Raw genomic sequence first — 19,906 nt, forward strand, 5'->3', positions numbered from 1 at the left:
AAACTTATATATATATTTTGAGTTATTAGCAAAATTTGGTTTATTTGTTTTTCTTTTGACTTTAGAAAAAAAAAAGTTTTTTTCTTATACAAGTGTGCCAAGCTTACGTCATAGAAATATAACTAAAGCCAACAAACAGTAACAATAAAACTACAGGCAAAAAACTGCAATAAAGATAAGAGATATCCAGTAATAAAATAAAATGGGCAAGAATATAGTTGTAATGGTAAAAACGATAACTTTTAAATATCACTCAAAAGCATCAGCATAGTCGAGTAATGTTTAAAGAACATGGAGCCTAAAACCTGAGATCATTTAAATAAGTAAATATATCTGTTTGATAACAACTTCGTTTAAATTACTTAACGGTTCGCTTTTGTAACCACAAAAAAAAAAACCCGTTTCCTCCAAACATTTGCAGCTCTCTTGGTCATGTGACCGAGGTCCCTCCTCAACGTGGAGTATTGGAGTACCGTAGTATCGGGAGCAGCTGGTCCGGTCGAGTCGCACTTTCCCTGATGGAGAACCTGAAGCGGTTCGCGGTCACTCTCTCCGCCGCCTTCGCCTTCGGGGTCGTGTGCATAATATTCGTGTCGATATGGGTCCAGCAGTACAGGGACGGTTTAGCCTGGGATGGAGGAGGCCGTGAATTCAACTGGCATCCGGTCTTGATGGTCAGCGGGTTTGTTTTCCTGCAGGGAATGGGTGAGAAGAGTCTTTTCTGTTTTTAAAAAAAAGTGTGGTCAAACGGGTTTTTAATGGTCCGACAGCAACTGAAAGAAGTGTTTGCACAAGAAGTTACACAAGGCTCGTCCTTCAAACGGGGAGGTGACTGCAGATGACGAATGAGTAATTAAAGCTCACCAACTAAACATCTGCCGAAACTGAAACTGCTCATTTTGACTTGGTGTAGCGACCACAAATAGCGAGGTGGGAGTAAATCATAAGTTCAGTCTGATGATGGGGCTCAACATGTTGCACACATAAGCAAAAGGCTCTCAGGGAAGTTGTGTAGTATTTTGCACATCTTGGCTCTTATCTCTGTTGTATATCAGCTACGGGTTAACTTAGCAAGTGGGTGTGCTTTAAACTTATTCTTGTGAAATCCTTACTTTCTTCAAATGTGCTTCTGTAAGTCACTTTGGATTAAAGTGTCTGCTAAATGTAATGTAGTGTGCACCTAAAAAGTAACTAATGTGATATGTTTATAATGTTTATACCAGACTTTATTATGAAAGATAAACCCACTTTAATATATCATATTTTGCATCAAGGAGTGTCTGACTGATACAGAGTTGTCGTCTCTTGCAGCCATCATTGTCTACAGACTCCCCTGGACCTGGCAGACCAACAAACTGCTGATGAAATTCATCCACGCAGGCTTGCATTTAACGGCCTTTATCCTCGCCGTCGTGTCTATGGTGGCCGTGTTTGACTTCCACAACTCTGCTAAGATCCCCAACATGTACAGTCTGCACAGCTGGCTGGGCCTGATAGCGTTAATCCTGTACTGTCTGCAGGTACATAACCTCTATTTCTTTTTTAATTTCTGGTTTTGTTTTGCACCAAAGAACAACGTTCACTTCCTAAAAACACAAAGTCATGGTGAACAACAGTCTCATTGACCACAATATCTGATAAGTGTGTGTGTGTGTGTGTGTGTGTGTGTGTGTGTGTGTGTGTGTGTGTGTGTGTTCTTCCCTCCTTAAATGAGCAGCTTGTTCTTGGAGTTGGCATGTACTTGATACCGGTTACACCTGCATCATGGAAAGCAGCGTTTATGCCCGTCCACGTCTACAGTGGTCTTTTCCTCTTTGGCAGCGTAATAGCTGTGGCACTCATGGGCATCACAGAGAAGCTCATTTTTTCCTTGTGAGTATTACAAAAAAAAAGATGTAAAAATCTACTAACCAGGTGTACGGTGTGCTACTTAAGAGCAGGCATAACTTTATTTCTTTGTTCTTCATCACAGGAAAAGCCCAAAGTACCAGGACTTTCCCCCAGAGGCAATTTTGGTAAACATTTTGGGACTCCTCCTGGTGGTCTATGGAGCTCTTATCCTGTGGATTGCCACTCGATCGCCATGGAAACGCCCAAGTGAGCAGATCTTGCATTCTTTGCATACCAACCAAGGTGAAGACAGCAGCGCTGTCGGTCCGGCTATGTCTCAGCTGTCCGATGGAGCCGATGCTGAGCACTGCAAGGATGTCAGGAGGAGGAGTTACAAATTAGATGATCAGGATGATTGAATGCAATATAAGTAAGTCGGAGTGGACGCGTCCTCCAGTGTTGAATGTATTTACACCCAATTTACAGGGGTCAGAAAAAGTCCAAATGAAATGTGTTTTTGCATAACTTTCTCTCCTGCACCTTAATATATTTCTTAATATATATATTTTTTTGTTGGTATTCTGTTGCTGTTCTCTCTAACATTTATTCTTGTAAGCACATGTAATTAAGGGTGAGCTGCTTTAAGGTTCAGGTGATGTGGGAGTAGTTTTTATTGACATACACTTTATACATATTTAGAATTATATATGCTCTTCTTCATTCCTTCAATTGTTATATCTGTAGATTTTGAAATATGTTCTGAATGTACATTCTTACAATAAATATTTGTCACTTCTCACGAGCATTTTAGAGTCCTTGAATATTAATAAACATGTATAGAGGGGGAGAAGAGGAACCATAAAATAGAACACAGTAAATAATAAGTATAAGTACCCATTTGTGCTTGTTGTAGTGACCATATTACCCCATTCATTAATAATATGAAGCGTTATCCTCAACACTCCATATTTGACCTCAGATGGCAGCAGCACAGCTACGTCATACTGAAGCGCTTATTGTTTCGCTTCTTCCCGGCACCCGTAATTGTCCGGCAGCCCGACCCCGTTTGTTTTGGCAGGTTTCATTTGGTGTCAGGTCGGGGGAAAAAAACCTGCGTTAAGGTTTGTAATCTACACACCCGTGTCACGTTAGCGGCAGCATCACACACGTGTAACATCTGTTGGATTCGTCGCCTTGTTTGTAGACGAAGTTGCTTTATTCGTCGCGCGAGCCAAATAGCTGAAAAGCGCACGAGAGCAACCGATGTTGTAGCTAGCTGCTAACAGTTAAGCTAACACCTCGGCTCTAACAATAAAGGCTAGTTTGGATTGTGTACTTGATTGTGTATTTTTTTCTTCTTCTCCGTGATACCAAAATAAACGTAAGTGTTACGTTAAACTACGCGTGGTTTAATCACCAATCAAATGTTGCAAATGATGGATATGCTAGCTCTGTAGCCATTGGTGACAAGGGAGGCTAGTAGAGGCCGATTGGAAGCTAACGTTTCGTGATTTCGCTTGAAATTACGACGATATAATTAAAAAAAAAGCACCATAAAAAAACTGGAGCATGCTTGTAGTTTAAACAGCAAGCTAAATGAGGAGCGACAACCACGTGATTGGAATCTGACAGGACAACGGCTAAGCTAACCGAGTGTTGTATGGTAGGGTGGGGCTCTGTTAGCCGGCTGACAATGACTGGTCAGTCGGGCTGTGTTAATTGTAGCTGGGAGTATTTGTCTCCAAACAGCCGAGGTGGTTAACTCACTCAGCTGCAGAGGAGGCAATGAAGTCCGCCGGGCGGTCATTGTGACAGCTAGGTGAGGTCGGTGGCTGTTTCCATTGCTGTGCTAGGTGGTGCTGAAGCTGAGCACCATCTTCTCAGGAGATGCTCGACTTTCTTAATATTTTAAAGTCTTTATTCATCAGCAGACGGAGGCAAATCCACCCCCATACACAAGTCTTAAAATACGATATATTCCCAATGCATTCTTAATGGAGACCAAGCGTGTTGTTGTTTGTATACAGCTGGGGCATCATGTCTGACAAGAGTGAGCTGAAAGCGGAGCTGGAAAGGAAGAAGCAGCGCCTGGCCCAAATCAGAGAGGAGAAGAAGAGGAAGGAAGAGGAGCGCAAGAAGCAAGCGGTGTGTTCAACAGTTTACAGGCTTTCAATATTCTCTGACACTGAATGCATATTTTATTATGGTGAATAAATAACATCAAACCCATATATAGCTCAGGGTGAGCGTTGCAAAAAAAACAAAAAAATCCCTTCAAATGCAAATTCTCTCCCTACACTTAATTTATAATGCAGTTTGGAGTTTATCCCAACGGATGGTTATGTTCACACCAGACATATAAATGCAGGTCCATATACAGAGACTTTTTGAGAAATGCGTGTTGAAGTTTCAATGCATTTCTAAAGGATAAGCAATTCATTCCAATAACTGGTTTGTATTTGTTTATTTCACTTGTTAATGAGATCGGTTGTTCAAGTTGACTTGCCAGTACAGAATTAGCCGTGAGAGATGTACGAAATGTAAAATCCCCCCTGATGACCCAGATTATGTGCCTGATGAGATGCAAAGTAACTGTCCTCAAGGATTTCAGTGCTGTTGATATACATCAGTGATTTGTGCGGCCAAATACATTTTACATCGATGATCAAAGCTGTCAAAATAAAGGAGAAAATCGTGATGGTTTAGTCAGTTGACTAACGGTAAGAAAAGTTTATGGAATTATAATGAATACATAAAGAAATCCAAGTAAAATGATCTGACTGGGTCCGTTTTAAATCTCTGAAAGTTGTTTTCTAATAATCCTTTTATTATCTCTTTTTGTTTGTAAGTCAGTATTTTACAATGTGCAAATGCCACAGCTAGAAATCAGAAAAGTTCCAACAAGACAAGTTCAAGTTGTGTACACTTTGTTGTCCGAGGTCACCACAATATTAGTTGATGAATGATGTGTTGCTCTGTTCCCAGGCGGACCAATTGAAAGATGCTGCACATCACCAGGATGATTCTGACCTGGAGAAAAAAAGACGGGAGGCTGATGCTCTTCTGCAGAGTATGGGCATAACCTCAGAGGCTCCTGCTGGTATGTTTTATAATACTTGGCTGCTGTGATATCTGCTTTTAAATTCTGTAATCCTCAGGATTAAAAAACAGGCACATGTACAGGGTTCCTGGACATAACATTTTCATATGTCCTGTTTCATATATATCTTCTTAAATTCTTGTTTAGGGACAAAACAATTGCAGTATTAATTTGCCATTTTATCACATTTACATTGCCAGTGTTGTATTAGGACAGTTAATATTTAGTTGTTTGGCTCTTCAATGAGGGTTTTGAGTTGGTTAACATTCATTCTGGGTTAACAGCGTAGGAATCATTACATTTATCGTTCCATGTCCCCTAAAGCAGATCTGAGCAGAAGTAGTAAGGATCTAAGACATTCAGATTATAATGGCCAAATGGTGGAATGTTCTGTACTGGCCACCTCGGTCACTTGACCTCAGTACAGCCGATCATGTGTTCAACTTCTTAAAGACCAGAAACGAGCAAGAGGCAAATGTGGCCGTGTGAATTGACTGCAGTGTATGTGCAGCAAAATATCAGAAATTATAGCTTTGTGTTTACTTTTTCTATCACTTTCTGTCCCCTAAAGATTTGATTGGTCTTTCATATATGAGTATGAAAGCCAGCATTTTAACCTCATAGTCCTGCTTTTAGTTGGTTGTCGTTTCATCGTAATAATTCCAGCCCTAATGATGTGTTTGTCAGAATCTTCACAGAGTTAAATTTCATGAAGATAAAAATGTTGAAGTAACTTACCAAGTGGGTAAAATTGTATTCAATATGTTTTCTTGCAACTTTTCACACGAGTCTTACTTTAGATTTCTCAGGTCTAGTAGATCTTATTAAATATTCATTAACACCTGTAAATGTAGAAGAGGAAGCACTGATAACACAAAATAAAACCTGTATAAACTGTATTATTATTTGTTTATTGAGTTCATGCAGTGGCATTGTTGGAGCACTGGCAAGTTGCGAACAGCAGGTGGCAGTAAAGATCCATAAGAAATCCTTAAAAAGTCTCCCAGGATTCAGACCAACTATGAACAGAAATGGGGGGGAGGGGGGTGTAAATATGTTATTAAACCTTCTGTCACAATATGTACTGACCTTGCCAGAAGTTTATTTACAAACTGACTTGCTTTGCTACTAATGCCATGGATTTACACACATTCAGCCTTCAGGAAATCTAGATTGAGATTGATCGCATTCAGCATGGATACTAGATGTTCACACTGTAACAGATGATTATTGTCTGCCTTGCTATACAGTCCCTCCTCCCGTCTCTCCAACTCCCAAATCGGCGGGAACGCCAAGTGAGGCAGGGAGCCAAGACTCTGATGGAGCCGTGGGACCCAGGTACACACACACACACACACAAACGCACACACACGCACACACACGCACACACTCCTAAGCAACGGATTGAGTAACCACTTCTAGTACAGTGCATTACAAATGTTTGGCAACAAAGCCAACATTTATTATTATTTATGACGAGCTAATGGCCACTTCTCTACCTAAGGCAAATACTTAATGTTTTATTGAGCGTTATATATTATATATGCTTAATTATGATCATGCCAGCAAGCATTTCAGCATCCTTCTCCCAGACTCTCAAGCCACTTTAACTGCAGATGTGTTTATTTAAATTAGTATTACTTAGAAAAATATAGGTGTGTTTTTGCTTTATACGCTTCAATTTCAACTTCCGACAAAGGCTATGAATCTGTTTAATGCATGATTGCGCTAAGCACAACTGAGTCAAAATCCTTTGGAAAGTCTTGTGCTCATTACTGTGAATAATGGACACGTTTATGCCGACACGGTGCATGTTTATTTAATTTGTGTGCCGTCGAATTAGGACGATCCTAAATTAACAATAAAACAGCAGGCTGTTGTGATGCCTGGGGGACTTCTTAACCCCTAATTAGAGCCCCTTCCCTGGGCTGAAATTCAAGCTCCCCCAGTGTCCCATCAGGCCGAGGGAGCTGTTCCCGCTACGTGTTGACTCATTTCCCTCACCAGCATGGCCATTTCCTACACACATGGAGGTCATGTTTTCTCCCCGAGGGTTCTCTCTCGCTCTCCCTCCCTCTCTGTCTGCACAACACTCAGAGCCTTTGGTGTGACACAGTTCAGGCTGCATCAGGCCCCGCAGGCTGCACATTACACCCTGTGTCATCTCCCTCCGAGAGGCTGTGTGTCCATGCATTTTAAGCAGTTACATTCTTCCATCTCCGAGCTCTGTGCGGGCGGATTCAAGCTTGCACTGAAAAAAAAAACGCATTTAAAAAAAGGATCCAGTTTGAAATGTGTTGAAATGTACATTTTGATATGTTTTGTGATCTGGTATCCAGTCAGCATGTTGTGTGCCACGCTAACTTTATTTCCTCTCTTCATGTGTGCTCGCTTTTCTCTCTCTCTCACTAATGCTGCCTTGCTGCTGTGACACTAACCAGGACTCTGCATTGGGACTCTGACCCGTCCACTCTTCAACTTCACTCTGATTCTGAGCTGGGGTACTGGACACTCTCTTCTCTCCTTTCCTGGTCATTTTCCCTTCTCTCAATCTATAGCATGATTACTTTGTCTTTCAAAGTCATTATTTTGTCCAATGCAATCCCGGGAGAACATGAGGTGTGCAGATAAAAGCTTTTTAATTGATCCACGCTTGTTTTGCGTTTCTGAAGTCTTTGCCATCCCACGAAACGTTCATTTACTTACTTTGATTCCACTTGCAAGGAGGTGAAAATTGTTACAAAAACAGATGATTGCAGTGAGATTGTCTTGCATTTGTGTTTGTCTTGTTAATATGATTATGGTTTTGGGGTGATATTGAGCTGTGCAAACTTTGAGTTGTTCTGTGCTTTCAGGCGAGGAGCTCCAAAACTGGGGATGGCCAAAGTCACACAAGTGGACTTCCCTCCACGTGAGACCGTGTCCTACACAAAAGAGACCCAGACACCTGTCGTGACTCAGCAAAAAGAAGGTGATGCTCACGTATTACTCTCCATTTTTCCACCTTGTGTACAACTTAAGAATTTAGTGCTCCATTAAGATGCATAGCTTCTTTGCAAACAAATGTTTCGATAGTAAGAAACCTCCACTTGTGGAGAATTACTCATTACGGGCGTTGTGGGCTGCGTGACCGTACAAGCGGGCGCAACAAGTGAACAACAAGTGGAAGAGATTTGATTTAAGATGAAAGGAAAGGGGAAAATGAGGCCCAGGAAACATAGGAAGTCAAAGGAGAGATTAAGTTCAGACAAGCCGTGCTCCTCTGAACCTCACAACCAACTCGGCTTCAGCATAATTAATCAGCAGGATGAGAACCAGTGACAGGAAGAACAAGATGAAGAAATGCGATTAAGGGGGAAGATATGAAGCGCTGCACATACGACTGCTGCCCGCCTCTGAAGCATGTCGATATGTGTGTAATTGCTGCTCTGTAGCTTTCATGCGGTGGGCAAAGGAGAATATCTGGGCTACTACTAATACCACATGTTGAACACATGTTCTGTAAAATATGCAACACTTGTGGGTGTGCTGCTTGTTCTTGGTTGATTTATGTAAAGAAAGATGGCGAATAACGTGCCTGACTGAAATCCTGATTAGGTATGTTTTTTGTGCAAACAAATATCCAAACTATTCTACAAAACTCTTTGAGACGTCAATTTGTTTGCATCAGTTAACACGTTTTTTTTTAAGCATCCTTGAAAGCCTGGTTAGGATTTTAAACAGTGCACGGGTTGTCGGTTGTTGTCCCTTCAGGTGATGCGCAGTAAGTCCCGAGGCGGCAAGCAGCACGGGCAAGATGAAATTGTGTGATTCTCTGGAAAAACTATGAGCAGATCTAGTGAAGGATGAAGAGCATCCCTCCGTTCCTCCGTTGCTCTTTCCTCTGGACTCCACCGGGCATTGTAAAACTGTGTTAAACAACGATGGTTCCTGCCAGCTGTTCAACACGCGGCCCCCTTCCCCTTTCTGCCACTATGTAATCATTTCATCAACTCCCTCGCTTCCCTGTCTTCTCCCTTCACCGAATAGGCACATAACAAAACACACTCAGTGACATTGTGCATTTTCACACCATCACTTCTGGCACTCGATGAGACGGCATCCCCTTCCCAGCTCGCTCCCCTCCGGTGCATTTTTGATGTGCGAGGTGGCGTCGGGCCCGTTGTCTGATTGAGCGATTTATCATGTTGTCAAAAGGAGGCAACGGCGCCGCACTCTCAAGGTCAGCAGGCGGTGGCATTAGAGGGGAGCGGCTGCCGTGGCCCGGCCGCTGTAAAACCGAGGGTTCCCCACAGCGTGCGCAAGACATCTCGGAGAAAGGGGTCAAATATTTAACATCACCTACCAGATGGTGCCAAAAAACAAACAAAAAAACCCTGAACATTTAAAAAAAAATCGGGTTATTTGTTTGTTATTGATGCGGGCAGTATGGTGTCAAGAATTGGTCGCTTTTCCTTTGTTAGTCCAGTGTGCCCTGAAATCTCTCAGATGTCTATGACTGATATAAATTCATCTTTATCATGATCATGGGACAGCATAGGTGTCTTTTTCTTTCCAGTTGACTTAGTCTTCACCACCTGCGTATAGTTTCAGGAAATGTGTCCATTCAAACCATCAGAATGGTGAATTTCTGTGTTGCTGCTGCAGCATTCTCAGGCCTCACTAGTAGGAAATATCAGCATCAGTGTGCACCCTTCAACAAGGGGCTGTAATTACAGAATAAGATAGTGTGTGTGTGTGTGTGTGTGTGTGTGTGTGTGTGTGTGTGTGTGTGTGTGTGTGTGTGTGTGCGTGCGCGTGCGTGGCGCAGCGGTTTAAAAAGGCTCGTCAGGAATATGAGTATGTCGAGCAGTTTAATAAATCTCATATTTAATTGAATCTGATTGTTTTAATCACTCTGTATTAAGAGGCAGGTCAAAACTTTTCATCACAAAAGCCCTTGATGGCCTTCTTGTTTGAAGTGCCATTTGTAATAGTGGTCAGCCTTTTATGCACTCGTACATTAGTACAGTTAAATTCCTATTGTATCCCCTTGAATGGGAAATTTGGTAAATTCTGGGGGGTTTTTTCTTTCCGAGTGTACGATTTGAGCATTTGCACCTTTTACAACTTGGTTTTGGTTCTCAGTATCATTTGACAATATAATAAGTTTATATGTTACCTGTGACATTTTTCTTCAGGAGAGTGCTGGTTTGGGATTCATGCTTACTGTTGCTGTGATTTGTTAGGCATTAGAGACGTGCGACCATGTTCAAAACGTTGAAAACGCGAGACTCTGTTTCATAGATGACTAACTATCAGATTGACAGAAGTCTGATGGCTGATATATTTGTTGTTATTTGCCTTGCAGCCATTTCTCCCCCTTTTTTTAGGAAACGAGAAATGATGGTGCACATCGAGGTTATTTTTCTGTGGTGTTGATACAAAGCAGAGAAAAGCCCCCGTGTGACATATAGAAAGAAGATACCTGCATATATACTTTGTACATCACCGGCGCATATCCAGTTTGCATTAATATATATCGTCATTGAATAAGACCTGTGATGCACTCACCCCACCCCCACCCGGCTCCCCCCCAAAAAGCTTTTATTTCTTAAGTGGTACAAAAGCCATAATTGAGCCTGCTTTGAGAGGAGGTGTCAGTGTATGGGACATCGGTGATCCGGGTGAATTCTGTTAAATGCAACCGCCCCCCCACCACCACCACCCACCGGTGCTGGGCGCTTCTACCCCCCCTACACATCCCCAGCGGGGTCACCAGGATCACTAGCTTTTCTCCAAATGGCCATTTTGGCTGGCAGGTGCATTATACCCTTTATTTTCAGATTGTCTATCCGCTCCTAATGCCTGGCAGGTTGATTGCTCTGGCTGCCTCACCAGGGAAAGGGCTGACGAGCACGGCCGGGACTCGCTGAAAGACAGTGATTACTGTTTTCCTTTAAGCCTGATTGAGGCCCTTGAAAGGAAAGATTTTAACCTTCTCCTGTTGGTTGCAGAGTATGGCCGTACATTGAAATGGCTTGTGTCATCAACCCAGTTCTGTAAACTCATCAGTGTACCCAATAACCTTCTTCCCAAAAAACCTCCCGAGAAAGTGGATAAATCACTTCATGGACGACGTGACGGATGACATTATCATTTAGACTATCTCCGTCGGAAGGAAATTCTGGGATGCGGTGCCGTCATCTGAGATTAACTATACGGCTCATACCAAGATAAAAGCTTGAAGGAACCAAGCGAATGTTTCCCCTCACCCCTTCTCCTCATGAATCTGTTTTGTCCGGCTTTTGCTTCTTTTTTTTTTCTCCTTTTCTATTTTTTTTTTTTACATTGAACGCATAGGCTGTATACCGTCTCCAGGAGATATGTTTTGAAAAAGCATGTTCATCTTCTTTGAGGTAGAACCGGTGTGCAGTTTGCCAGCTGGTCTGGCCTGCATTTTGTTGTACATTCTCTGAGGTTGAATAGGAGTTGCAGGACCTCCTGCTAGGATGGTAATTGCACAGGGTTGCTGCTCAGGGAGAAGCTTGTCTCTGGGCAGCCAGGCGGAAAACCTCTGTGCCATCCCCATGCCACCTCTGAAGAGCACAAGACAATCCCAGCATCACCATCTGCTTTTGCACCATGCCGTCATCTGGCCAGACCAATGGATCGGGGCCCGGGCAGCTGCTCCACACCCTCTGCCCCGCTGCCCTGTGGCCTGTAAGGGGGCAGCCGGCTACTGGGACACAGAGGAAAGGGTTACACTGACAACTAGACATCCCATTGAATTGCCGGAGTCTCATTAACAGTTGGGAAAGACAGGGGTCCCTATGACAACAAGACACCCGCTGCGCTGTGTCCCTTTAACACTAATGACAAACTTCCCTGCTTTAGAGGAGCAGGTCCCTTTTTTGAAAGGCGACATTGTGCTGACAAACCAAAAAATCAGTCGTTTGCCGTACCCATAATCACTGGGTGGAGCGTTTTATTGAAAAAGGAAAATAATGAATACCTAGCGACTAAAAGGTATGAAATGTCTATAGGCAGGCCCCGGTGCTCGCTGTGTGAAAGGTGTTACTTTGAATTAAATTTTGTTTCCCTGTTTATGTTTGAGTCTTTGCCAAAATTGATATCACAAACAAAATTTGATTTACGATTTGTTTTTTGGAATGGGAATGTGTCGATTCAGAGACGTGGCGTATGAAACCCAGGTGTGTTGTATCCCGTGTTTAACATGGTACACTTTCTGATCAACAGAGGAAGAAGAGGAGGAAGAAAGTGCTCCAGCTCAACCAGTCGTAGAGACTCAGATTGAGAAACCAGACCAGAAAGAGGAGGAGGAAGGTACTTCACTACCACTGATTTACATTTACATTTAGGACATTTAGCAGATGCTTTTATCCAAAGCGACTCACGATAAGTACATTTGTTGGCAGAAAGTGGATGATATATACTTGCATTTTGTATAAAAGTGTTTCTATTCCAGTAAAGCAGCGTATCACGCGCTATATCATAATGGCGATGCACAGCAGGGAACCCGACTACATTTCAGTTTGTGTTTTCTCTGTGTAGCACCCCCCCACGAGCTGACGGAGGAGGAAAAACTCCAGATCCTGCACTCCGAAGAGTTTGTGAATTTCTTCGACCACAGCACTCGCATTATTGAGCGGGCTTTATCAGAGCACGTGGACCTCTTCTTCGACTACAGCGGCCGTGACCTGGAGGAGAAGGAGGGGTAATAATTGAACCAGTGTTTTTATTTTTTAAAAAAACAAAAAAAACACTGTAATTGCTTTTTGAAGAAGTGTTTTTATTGATTTGACGTGCTTTGTTTTCAGTGAAATCCAGGCCGGAACAAAGCTGTCTCTCAACAGGCAGTTCTGTGATGAGCGCTGGTCCAAGCATCGCGTCGTCACCTGCCTGGACTGGTCCCTCCAGGTCATTCTTTTTTGGACATTTAAACAAGTTAAACCCAAATGCCAGAGCAGCACTTGGAAGTAGTTTGCAATTATCAAAATGTCAATCCTAAAATATGATTTTGTTGTGTTAGAATAGAAGTAATTAAGGGTGTCCCAGACGAAGAAATTGTGTAGTCGAATCGTCAACTGATCGTTGAATCGGTCTTTCTTATTGATCTCCCTTAATCCCTTAAAAATATAGTAAAAAGCAAGAACATTATGGTTGAAATAGGCCTACATGTTGCTATCGCTTAACTGTTGTTTCAGAATAATGGACAGCGCTGTTTGTTGCTGGTTGCTTCTCATGGTTGTTAATAGAACTTTTGCTCCTAATTCCAATTTCCACATCTGTTCCACAGCTGTTTTCCCACCTCCCCCCAGCTGATTCCACAGAATCGTTATATAAATTCAAAATATATCTAGCCTCTGATCGTGAGTGATCTGATTAAGGTCCATGCCTAATCTTTGATTTTGAAATAGCCATGTTGTTATTTAGTAATGATGAATGGTGCTTTATTTAATTACCACATTTTGGACAACGATTCGACCCCCCCCCCCCTAGAAGTAATATGTGCATAAGTGTTGCTAATTGGCTGTTGAAACGACTCAACTTTGCGCAGCCATAATGCTTTATGATTGCATAGCTTGAGTTTGACAGCATTTACTTTTCGCCACAAGTCCCTCAGGAGAAGTAAGTTATGTCCCACATTGTCACTCAGTCGGGGGCCGTAATGATTTGTTTCCTCTGGTGTCTAAGGTCATTTAATGCATGATTCCGCAACGACTTTTGACAGTGATTGAACACCAACTCTTTGTTCACGGTATTTACCAGCTCAGAGCGATATCTACACCCTCCAGTCATTGGACGGTCTGATCCACAAACTGTAAATCTCAGCTCAAGTATCAGAAGCGGCAGAGGTTAATGGTTTGTTTACATCTGGGTCGTGTTTCTGTAGTCGTTCCCCCTGCTCGTGTTTTTAATATGCACTTTGGTGGGTTTTAGATTCTCCGTGAGCTGCTCTGATTTAGTCCACCGCTGTTCCTCTGTGCGCTTTAAGAACTGTAAGCTTTTGGTTCAAATTATGAAAAGGAAATTAAAAAAAAATGCAATTTAGCAAAGTTTTTAATGAAATGAGCCATACATCTTGAGGAAAGATTACTCATTCTTGAAGGCATTCAGAAGCACCACACAGAGCAGAGGATGCTTTTCCACATGGAGCCAAGCCTCGGGGGCTTGTCTGCTCCCTCCCACCAACATTCATTTGGGCTGATTTTTTCTTTCTTTCTGTCACCAGTATCCTGAACTCCTGGTTGCCTCATACAACAACAACGAGGAGGCTCCTCATGAGCCAGACGGCGTGGCTCTAGTGTGGAACATGAAGTATAAGAAGTCCACGCCGGAGTACGTCTTCCACTGTCAGGTACCCAAAGCAAAATCCTCTGCTTCGTTCTCCCACCTCTCTTTCTATGACGGCTTCTTCCATGACAAGCATGGAACACTGCCAGCCAACTGCTGTTTCCCCCCCCAACCCCCGTCTTTCCTCCTCCCGCCTCCATCCACACTGTGAGTTCACCGTACTGGCATCCACCTCCACCACATCTATCCACAAACACATGTTCGTGAGGCGCCGGAGAAGACCCGTGGTGCAGGAGTTGAATGGAATTCGAGCGCTGCAGCAGGATTAAGTGTGCGGGGCAGGGCTGGTTATCATGTGCATCCAAACAAGGGCCCTGTGTTCAGACAAGCTAGCAGGGCGAGCAGCACAGGCTCCTCTGCTCTGCCCAGCCTTATTATAATGCTGCCCCGAGGCTCCTTAGGCAAGACAAGTTGAGTAGAACCACATGTTGTTGCCGCCAGAGCGGATGTAGATGGAGGCGTATTGCGCAGATGAAAAAAAAAAAAAAAAAAACGAACAGAAGTGTGAATGGCGTTTTCTCCGTCGGCTCATAATGAGATTCTCCTGAACCTGCAATTTTTTGTCAAGAAAAGATCCTTTTCGAAACAAAACCAGATTGTGATAGGTTAAGCAACGAGTCTTTAGAGTTTAAAATACATTATAATCCTGTTGACCGGCCTCAAGGTTTGCACAGAGCAGCTCTATAACTAGACGGAGGGAAGAAAACAACTCTTTTTGTACTTTGCAGCCATTTATCCAGGAGCTGATTTGATGCTGGTTTGCCTTGTGGTCGGTTACCACAGTGGAAAATTCTCCCCGAGTTATTTTGACTCGAGATTTATTTATGTTTCAGTTCAGCTGTCATAAAAAATAAAAACATGTAAAATGCTGACGCTGTTCAGTGGACGCAGTCTAATGCAACCGTCCTGCATGAACGTTTCATTCAGTTTCTGTTGAAGCTGTTTTCGAGAGGCAAGCCTACCTGCATTAATGGAAATTGGGTGGAGTAAACATCTGTCAGTAAAACACTGCAGTCCAACAGCACTACGAACTACACCTCTCCTGGGCCTGGATGCGCTCTTGTTTTCTTTTGTGATTGGACGTGATGGCGTTTTGTAAGGCTGGCTGTCTCACTCTAAACATTTACTTTTTCATCCCCAGAGAAGCTAAACATGACCTCTCCCTTTTCTCCGTTATCCCTCTCTCTGATAGTCTGCCGTTATGTCGGCTGCGTTTGCCAAGTTCCACCCCAACGTTGTGGTGGGGGGCACGTACTCGGGGCAGATAGTACTGTGGGACAACAGGAGCAACAAGAGGACCCCGGTGCAGAGGACTCCCCTGTCAGCAGCAGCACACACGGTACACTAAACAGCTGACACAATGGACTTATACTTTATTCTAACACAGTGAAAGATTAAAGGTCCCCTCCGCTTCATTCTCTTTGCAGCACCCAGTATACTGCGTGAATGTGGTCGGCACCCAGAACGCCCACAACCTGATTAGCATCTCCACTGATGGCAAGATCTGCTCCTGGAGCCTGGACATGCTCTCTCAGCCACAGGTGTGTGTGTGTGTGTGTGTGTGTGTGTGTGTGTGTGTGTGTGTGTGTGTGTGTGTGTGTGTGTGTGTGTGTGTGTGTGTGTGTGTGTGTGTGTGTGTGTGTGTGTGTGTGTGTGTGTGTGTGTGTGTGTGTGTGTGTGTGTGTGTGAATATTTCTGAATCTCAAAATCAACTCAGGGTTAAAGATTTAACCATAAAATGTAATTGCAATGTCATCAAAACATCCCATTTTAAAGCTAAGCTCAGATTAAACATTGTGTCTTCTGTCTCCCTGGTTCTCCCTTCATGCTAAATGTCAAACCTTTTGGCCGGACTCCTTTCGTTTTAGCATTCCACTTCATTATTTCCTCTGGCTTTACCTTTTATTATTTTTTCTACAAGTAATTTTTCCATTTCAAGGAAATTACCTTTGCTAGCTGTGTGCTGCAAATTCCTCAATGTCAAACTTCCATTTCTTTTTCTATTTTTTTATAGCCTGCTAGTTGAATTTAGATTATACATTAATAAACTGTCAAGTGATTTTTATAGGTTGTGCTTGGCGGCGTGTGTGTTAACATAAAGCCTGTGCAGAGAGCTTGTTAAAGATGTTGTTCCACGCTGCCGCCCTCCACAGGACAGCATGGAGCTGGTGTTCAAGCAGTCCAAAGCCGTAGCTGTCACCTCCATGTCTTTCCCTCTGGGGGACGTCAACAATTTCGTGGTGGGCAGCGAAGACGGCTCTGTCTACATGTCGTGTCGTCATGGAAGGTGTGTTCATAAGCAAACCGCAGTCCCCCGCGTCCCTCCGCCGACGCCGCCAGGAAACTGAGGCGGACTTGTCAGGCCCACCTCGGGACCGGGTGTCAAATAAATATAGCCCACTCACTTCCATGCGCAACGCAAATGCAACACTTGATCTCCTGCTGTTTGAGGTTTCACTCCTGCCCAGTCATCCTGTTTTTCTTTCCCGCTTGTCAGTTGTGTTTGTAAAGGTCGCTTAACATAAACAGGGCACACATGCAGGGGAAACAAATCATTTTTTCCCTGTCCTTTTTTTTTTTTGTTTTGTTTTCTCTCTCCCTTCTCTTCGGTATGTTTCTCTGGGCGAGAGAGTTTGTTTACGGTCTTCCCGGTGAGAATTAAAACTGCAGGCCATCCCACCATGTTCTCATTTAGGACACCAGGGCTCCTCTCATGGCGGTTGGCCCCCCCCCCGGTAAAGAAGCAAAGAAAACGTGGCTTAAATCAGTGCTGCCACTGGGTAGCGTGTTCGCCCTGCAGTAGATGCCCTGCAGTATGCCCGGAGACCACAGAGAGGGGATAGCTGCTAGGTTTTGCACAGTAGAATCACCTCTGTAATTGGAGGGAATCATTTTCCACCTCATTTACAATGGTATGATACTCTCATCGCAGTTAATAATGCATAAGCATCACTCACGCTGAGTATTTATCCCTCCATGTTAATAATCGGAGCCTCGGTGGAGTAACAGCTCTGCAACATGTGGTCCAGGGGTTGCGGGCCCTTTTGTCACCCTGCTGGTAATCACATGATATATGGACAGGATTCATGCAAATACGTCCATCAGAGGTCCATCCGTGCCGTTGCTTCCTTTCACATTTAATACCATATGATTTCAACACAGGATTTTCTTTGTATGCCCAGAAATATATTGTCAGAACATAATCATAAGCGGATGTCACCCCTAAACTCAACATCTGCTGTTTTTTTGGAATTTCTCTATTTTACGTTTGCACTCACTCCCCCACTTCATCTCCCGTGTGCTCCACAGCAAAGCGGGCATCAGTGAGATGTTCGAGGGCCACCACGGGCCCATCACGGGCATTCACTGCCACACAGCTGCAGGACCTCTGGACTTCTCCCACCTGTTTGTCACCTCCTCCTTTGACTGGACCGTCAAGCTGTGGAGCACCAAGGTCAGAGCAGGTCTAGAAAAAAAGCCTCAGGATTGTTTGATTTGGCTGTAAAGATCCACGTGTGTAGGGGAAAATGTTCCTCCTGCATGTTTTGTGTCTCTACTAGGCTCCATATAATCCTGCTTCTGTAGTTCAGGGTAATAATGTTTTCTTGTTGTGTTTATTTTAGAGCCTGTTTAGCCAAAATAACTAATTTGTTCCCTCTAATTTAACAAACATAAGAATCTAACAGCTGCTAAAAGCTGTGTGAGGTTGGCGTCTGCAGTCCTGCTGTGGAGCGCAGCCAATGCTAACATGCTAATGTTTAGCAGATCATGTTTACCGTCTTAGTTTAGCAAAGAGCTGTCATTCAGTGTGGAAGATAAAGGTCTGTGTCAAACGGTAGGAGATTTCCACGGTACGATTACCCATCTGAAAATATCACAGTTAATGTATTACACTTATTATTATTACCACCATTAAAGGAATGAGAACAGAATTACAATAATACATAGAACTATAAACCTGATTTAAAAAATGCTGCAGTTGCATGTTAAATAACTACTAAATGAAAAATATACAGTGATGCCATTTTACTGTTGGATCCCTAATGCCATCAAATATTTGTCAAGACTCTTGGCCAGTTAGTTAAGTTAAGAAAAATGAACTCTTATCAGATTTTAAAAGTGTTCTAACCTGAAAACCTCATTCATTAGTATTTGTTTGATCGTATCTTTACATCACAATCACGTTTTTATCGTTCTCTCCCTGCAGAACAACAAGCCGCTTTACTCATTCGAAGATAACTCCGATTACGTGTACGATGTCATGTGGTCTCCGACTCACCCTGCTCTGTTTGCTTGTGTGGACGGGGTGGGTCACCTCGACCTGTGGAACCTCAACAACGACACCGAGGTATTACACTCGCACACTTATTTCACCACTATCCACTTTTAGATTTCCTTGGCATCATAAAAGGAGACGAAGGTGTTTTTGTAGAAGAGCCACTCTCAAAAATCTGAGAATAATTTGTGTTGTTTGTTTTAGGTTCCTACCGCCAGCGTCACGGTGGAGGGTAACCCGGCCCTCAACCGGGTCAGATGGGCTCATTCTGGCCGAGAGATCGCCGTGGGAGACTCTGACGGACGAGTTCTTGTGTACGATGTCGGAGAGGTGAGCAGGCGTGACTTTTACCGTTAGGTTTCTCTTCATGTAGGTATGTTGTTGCAGACGTGATTCAGCCTTAGTGATGACTTGCATGTAATTCATCCATAATTAAGCATGTATTTGAGATTTTAGTCATGCCTCCTTGTGCCCCCCCAGCAAACCGCGGTTCCAAAAAACGACGAGTGGACCCGTTTTGTTCGCACGCTGGCAGAGATCAACGAGAACAGAGATGATGCGGAGGAGCTGGCGGCTCAGCGCCTAGCTGCCTGATCTCCTCGCCACGGAGGCGGTGCTTATGGGACCAGTGACGCACTTGTTAATATCTGCCCCGTTTTTTTGGATGGAAGGGAAAGATGTGATGACTGGAGGAAAAAAGACATCTTTCGATTCCCTTTCGCCTTCTCAGTTAGCTGGACCGTCGCCAGTCTTCCTCGGATTAACACGACGGGGGCGACCTCAGACTCTGACACGAAGCCATACTCACAAAACAAAGTCATCCTTACTGCAACCAGATGCCTTAAACTTTAATTTTGATTGTAAAATCCTACCTGTCTTAATTTTGGGCATTTTAACATGAACCATTATGTCGTGTTTTTTCCAACCTCATAGCTGAGCTCCATTTCCAAAGTCACAGTAAAGCAATCACACCTTATCTGCAGAACCGTGTTGTCACCCCCGTTCCTTTTAGACTTTATAACCTAAATACTTTGTTTGTAAAATACCGAAATGGCCAGAATCCAGGTGTCTTTCTACTTTCTATATTGTTCTACACTGCACCAGGATACACGTAATCAGTGCGTAACTGGTTATACTGGAGATAGTTGGAATATATGCCTAAGAAGATGATCATGAATGCTGTAACTGCTCAGTGATGTATGTTGACAGGATATGAGATCATTTGTTTCCTGAAGAAATCTCAAAAAGCTTGGTGTCAAAACGGGGAATGTAATTTTCACACCTTTAGAAAACGGTTTGAATGATTTATTTCAATAAAATACAATAAATACATTTAAATTATT

General features: G+C 43.3%; 2 protein-coding genes across 4 annotated transcripts; both read left to right on the forward strand.

Moving 5' to 3' along the window:
• Nucleotides 1-431: 431 nt before the first annotated feature.
• Nucleotides 432-2,629, forward strand: cybrd1 (cytochrome b reductase 1). The gene is made up of 4 exons (XM_084022662.1): nt 432-705; nt 1,312-1,520; nt 1,718-1,872; nt 1,973-2,629. The coding sequence occupies exons 1-4, from the start codon at nt 519-521 to the stop codon at nt 2,247-2,249; spliced, it is 828 nt and encodes a 275-aa protein (XP_083878788.1). The 5' UTR covers nt 432-518; the 3' UTR covers nt 2,250-2,629.
• A 238-nt stretch (nt 2,630-2,867) lies between these two features.
• Nucleotides 2,868-19,834, forward strand: dync1i2a (dynein, cytoplasmic 1, intermediate chain 2a). Of its 3 annotated transcripts, none has more exons than XM_084022042.1 (17): nt 2,868-2,951; nt 3,858-3,975; nt 4,816-4,930; nt 6,181-6,268; nt 7,372-7,461; nt 7,786-7,901; nt 12,170-12,256; nt 12,485-12,647; nt 12,751-12,850; nt 14,166-14,291; nt 15,480-15,626; nt 15,715-15,828; nt 16,441-16,574; nt 17,597-17,741; nt 18,495-18,635; nt 18,768-18,893; nt 19,044-19,834. In XM_084022042.1, the coding sequence occupies exons 2-17, from the start codon at nt 3,868-3,870 to the stop codon at nt 19,155-19,157; spliced, it is 1,914 nt and encodes a 637-aa protein (XP_083878168.1). In that variant the 5' UTR covers nt 2,868-2,951; nt 3,858-3,867; the 3' UTR covers nt 19,158-19,834. The 3 variants fall into 3 exon arrangements, with proteins under 3 accessions (XP_083878168.1, XP_083878169.1, XP_083878170.1); XM_084022043.1 differs by having other exon boundaries at nt 7,372-7,431; XM_084022044.1 differs by lacking the exon at nt 7,372-7,461.
• The last annotated feature ends 72 nt before the right edge of the window (nt 19,835-19,906 follow it).

Source organism: Eutrigla gurnardus (genome assembly GCF_963514095.1).
Source record: "Eutrigla gurnardus genome assembly, chromosome: 12".
In the NCBI taxonomy this organism is placed as follows: Eukaryota; Metazoa; Chordata; class Actinopteri; order Perciformes; family Triglidae; genus Eutrigla; species Eutrigla gurnardus.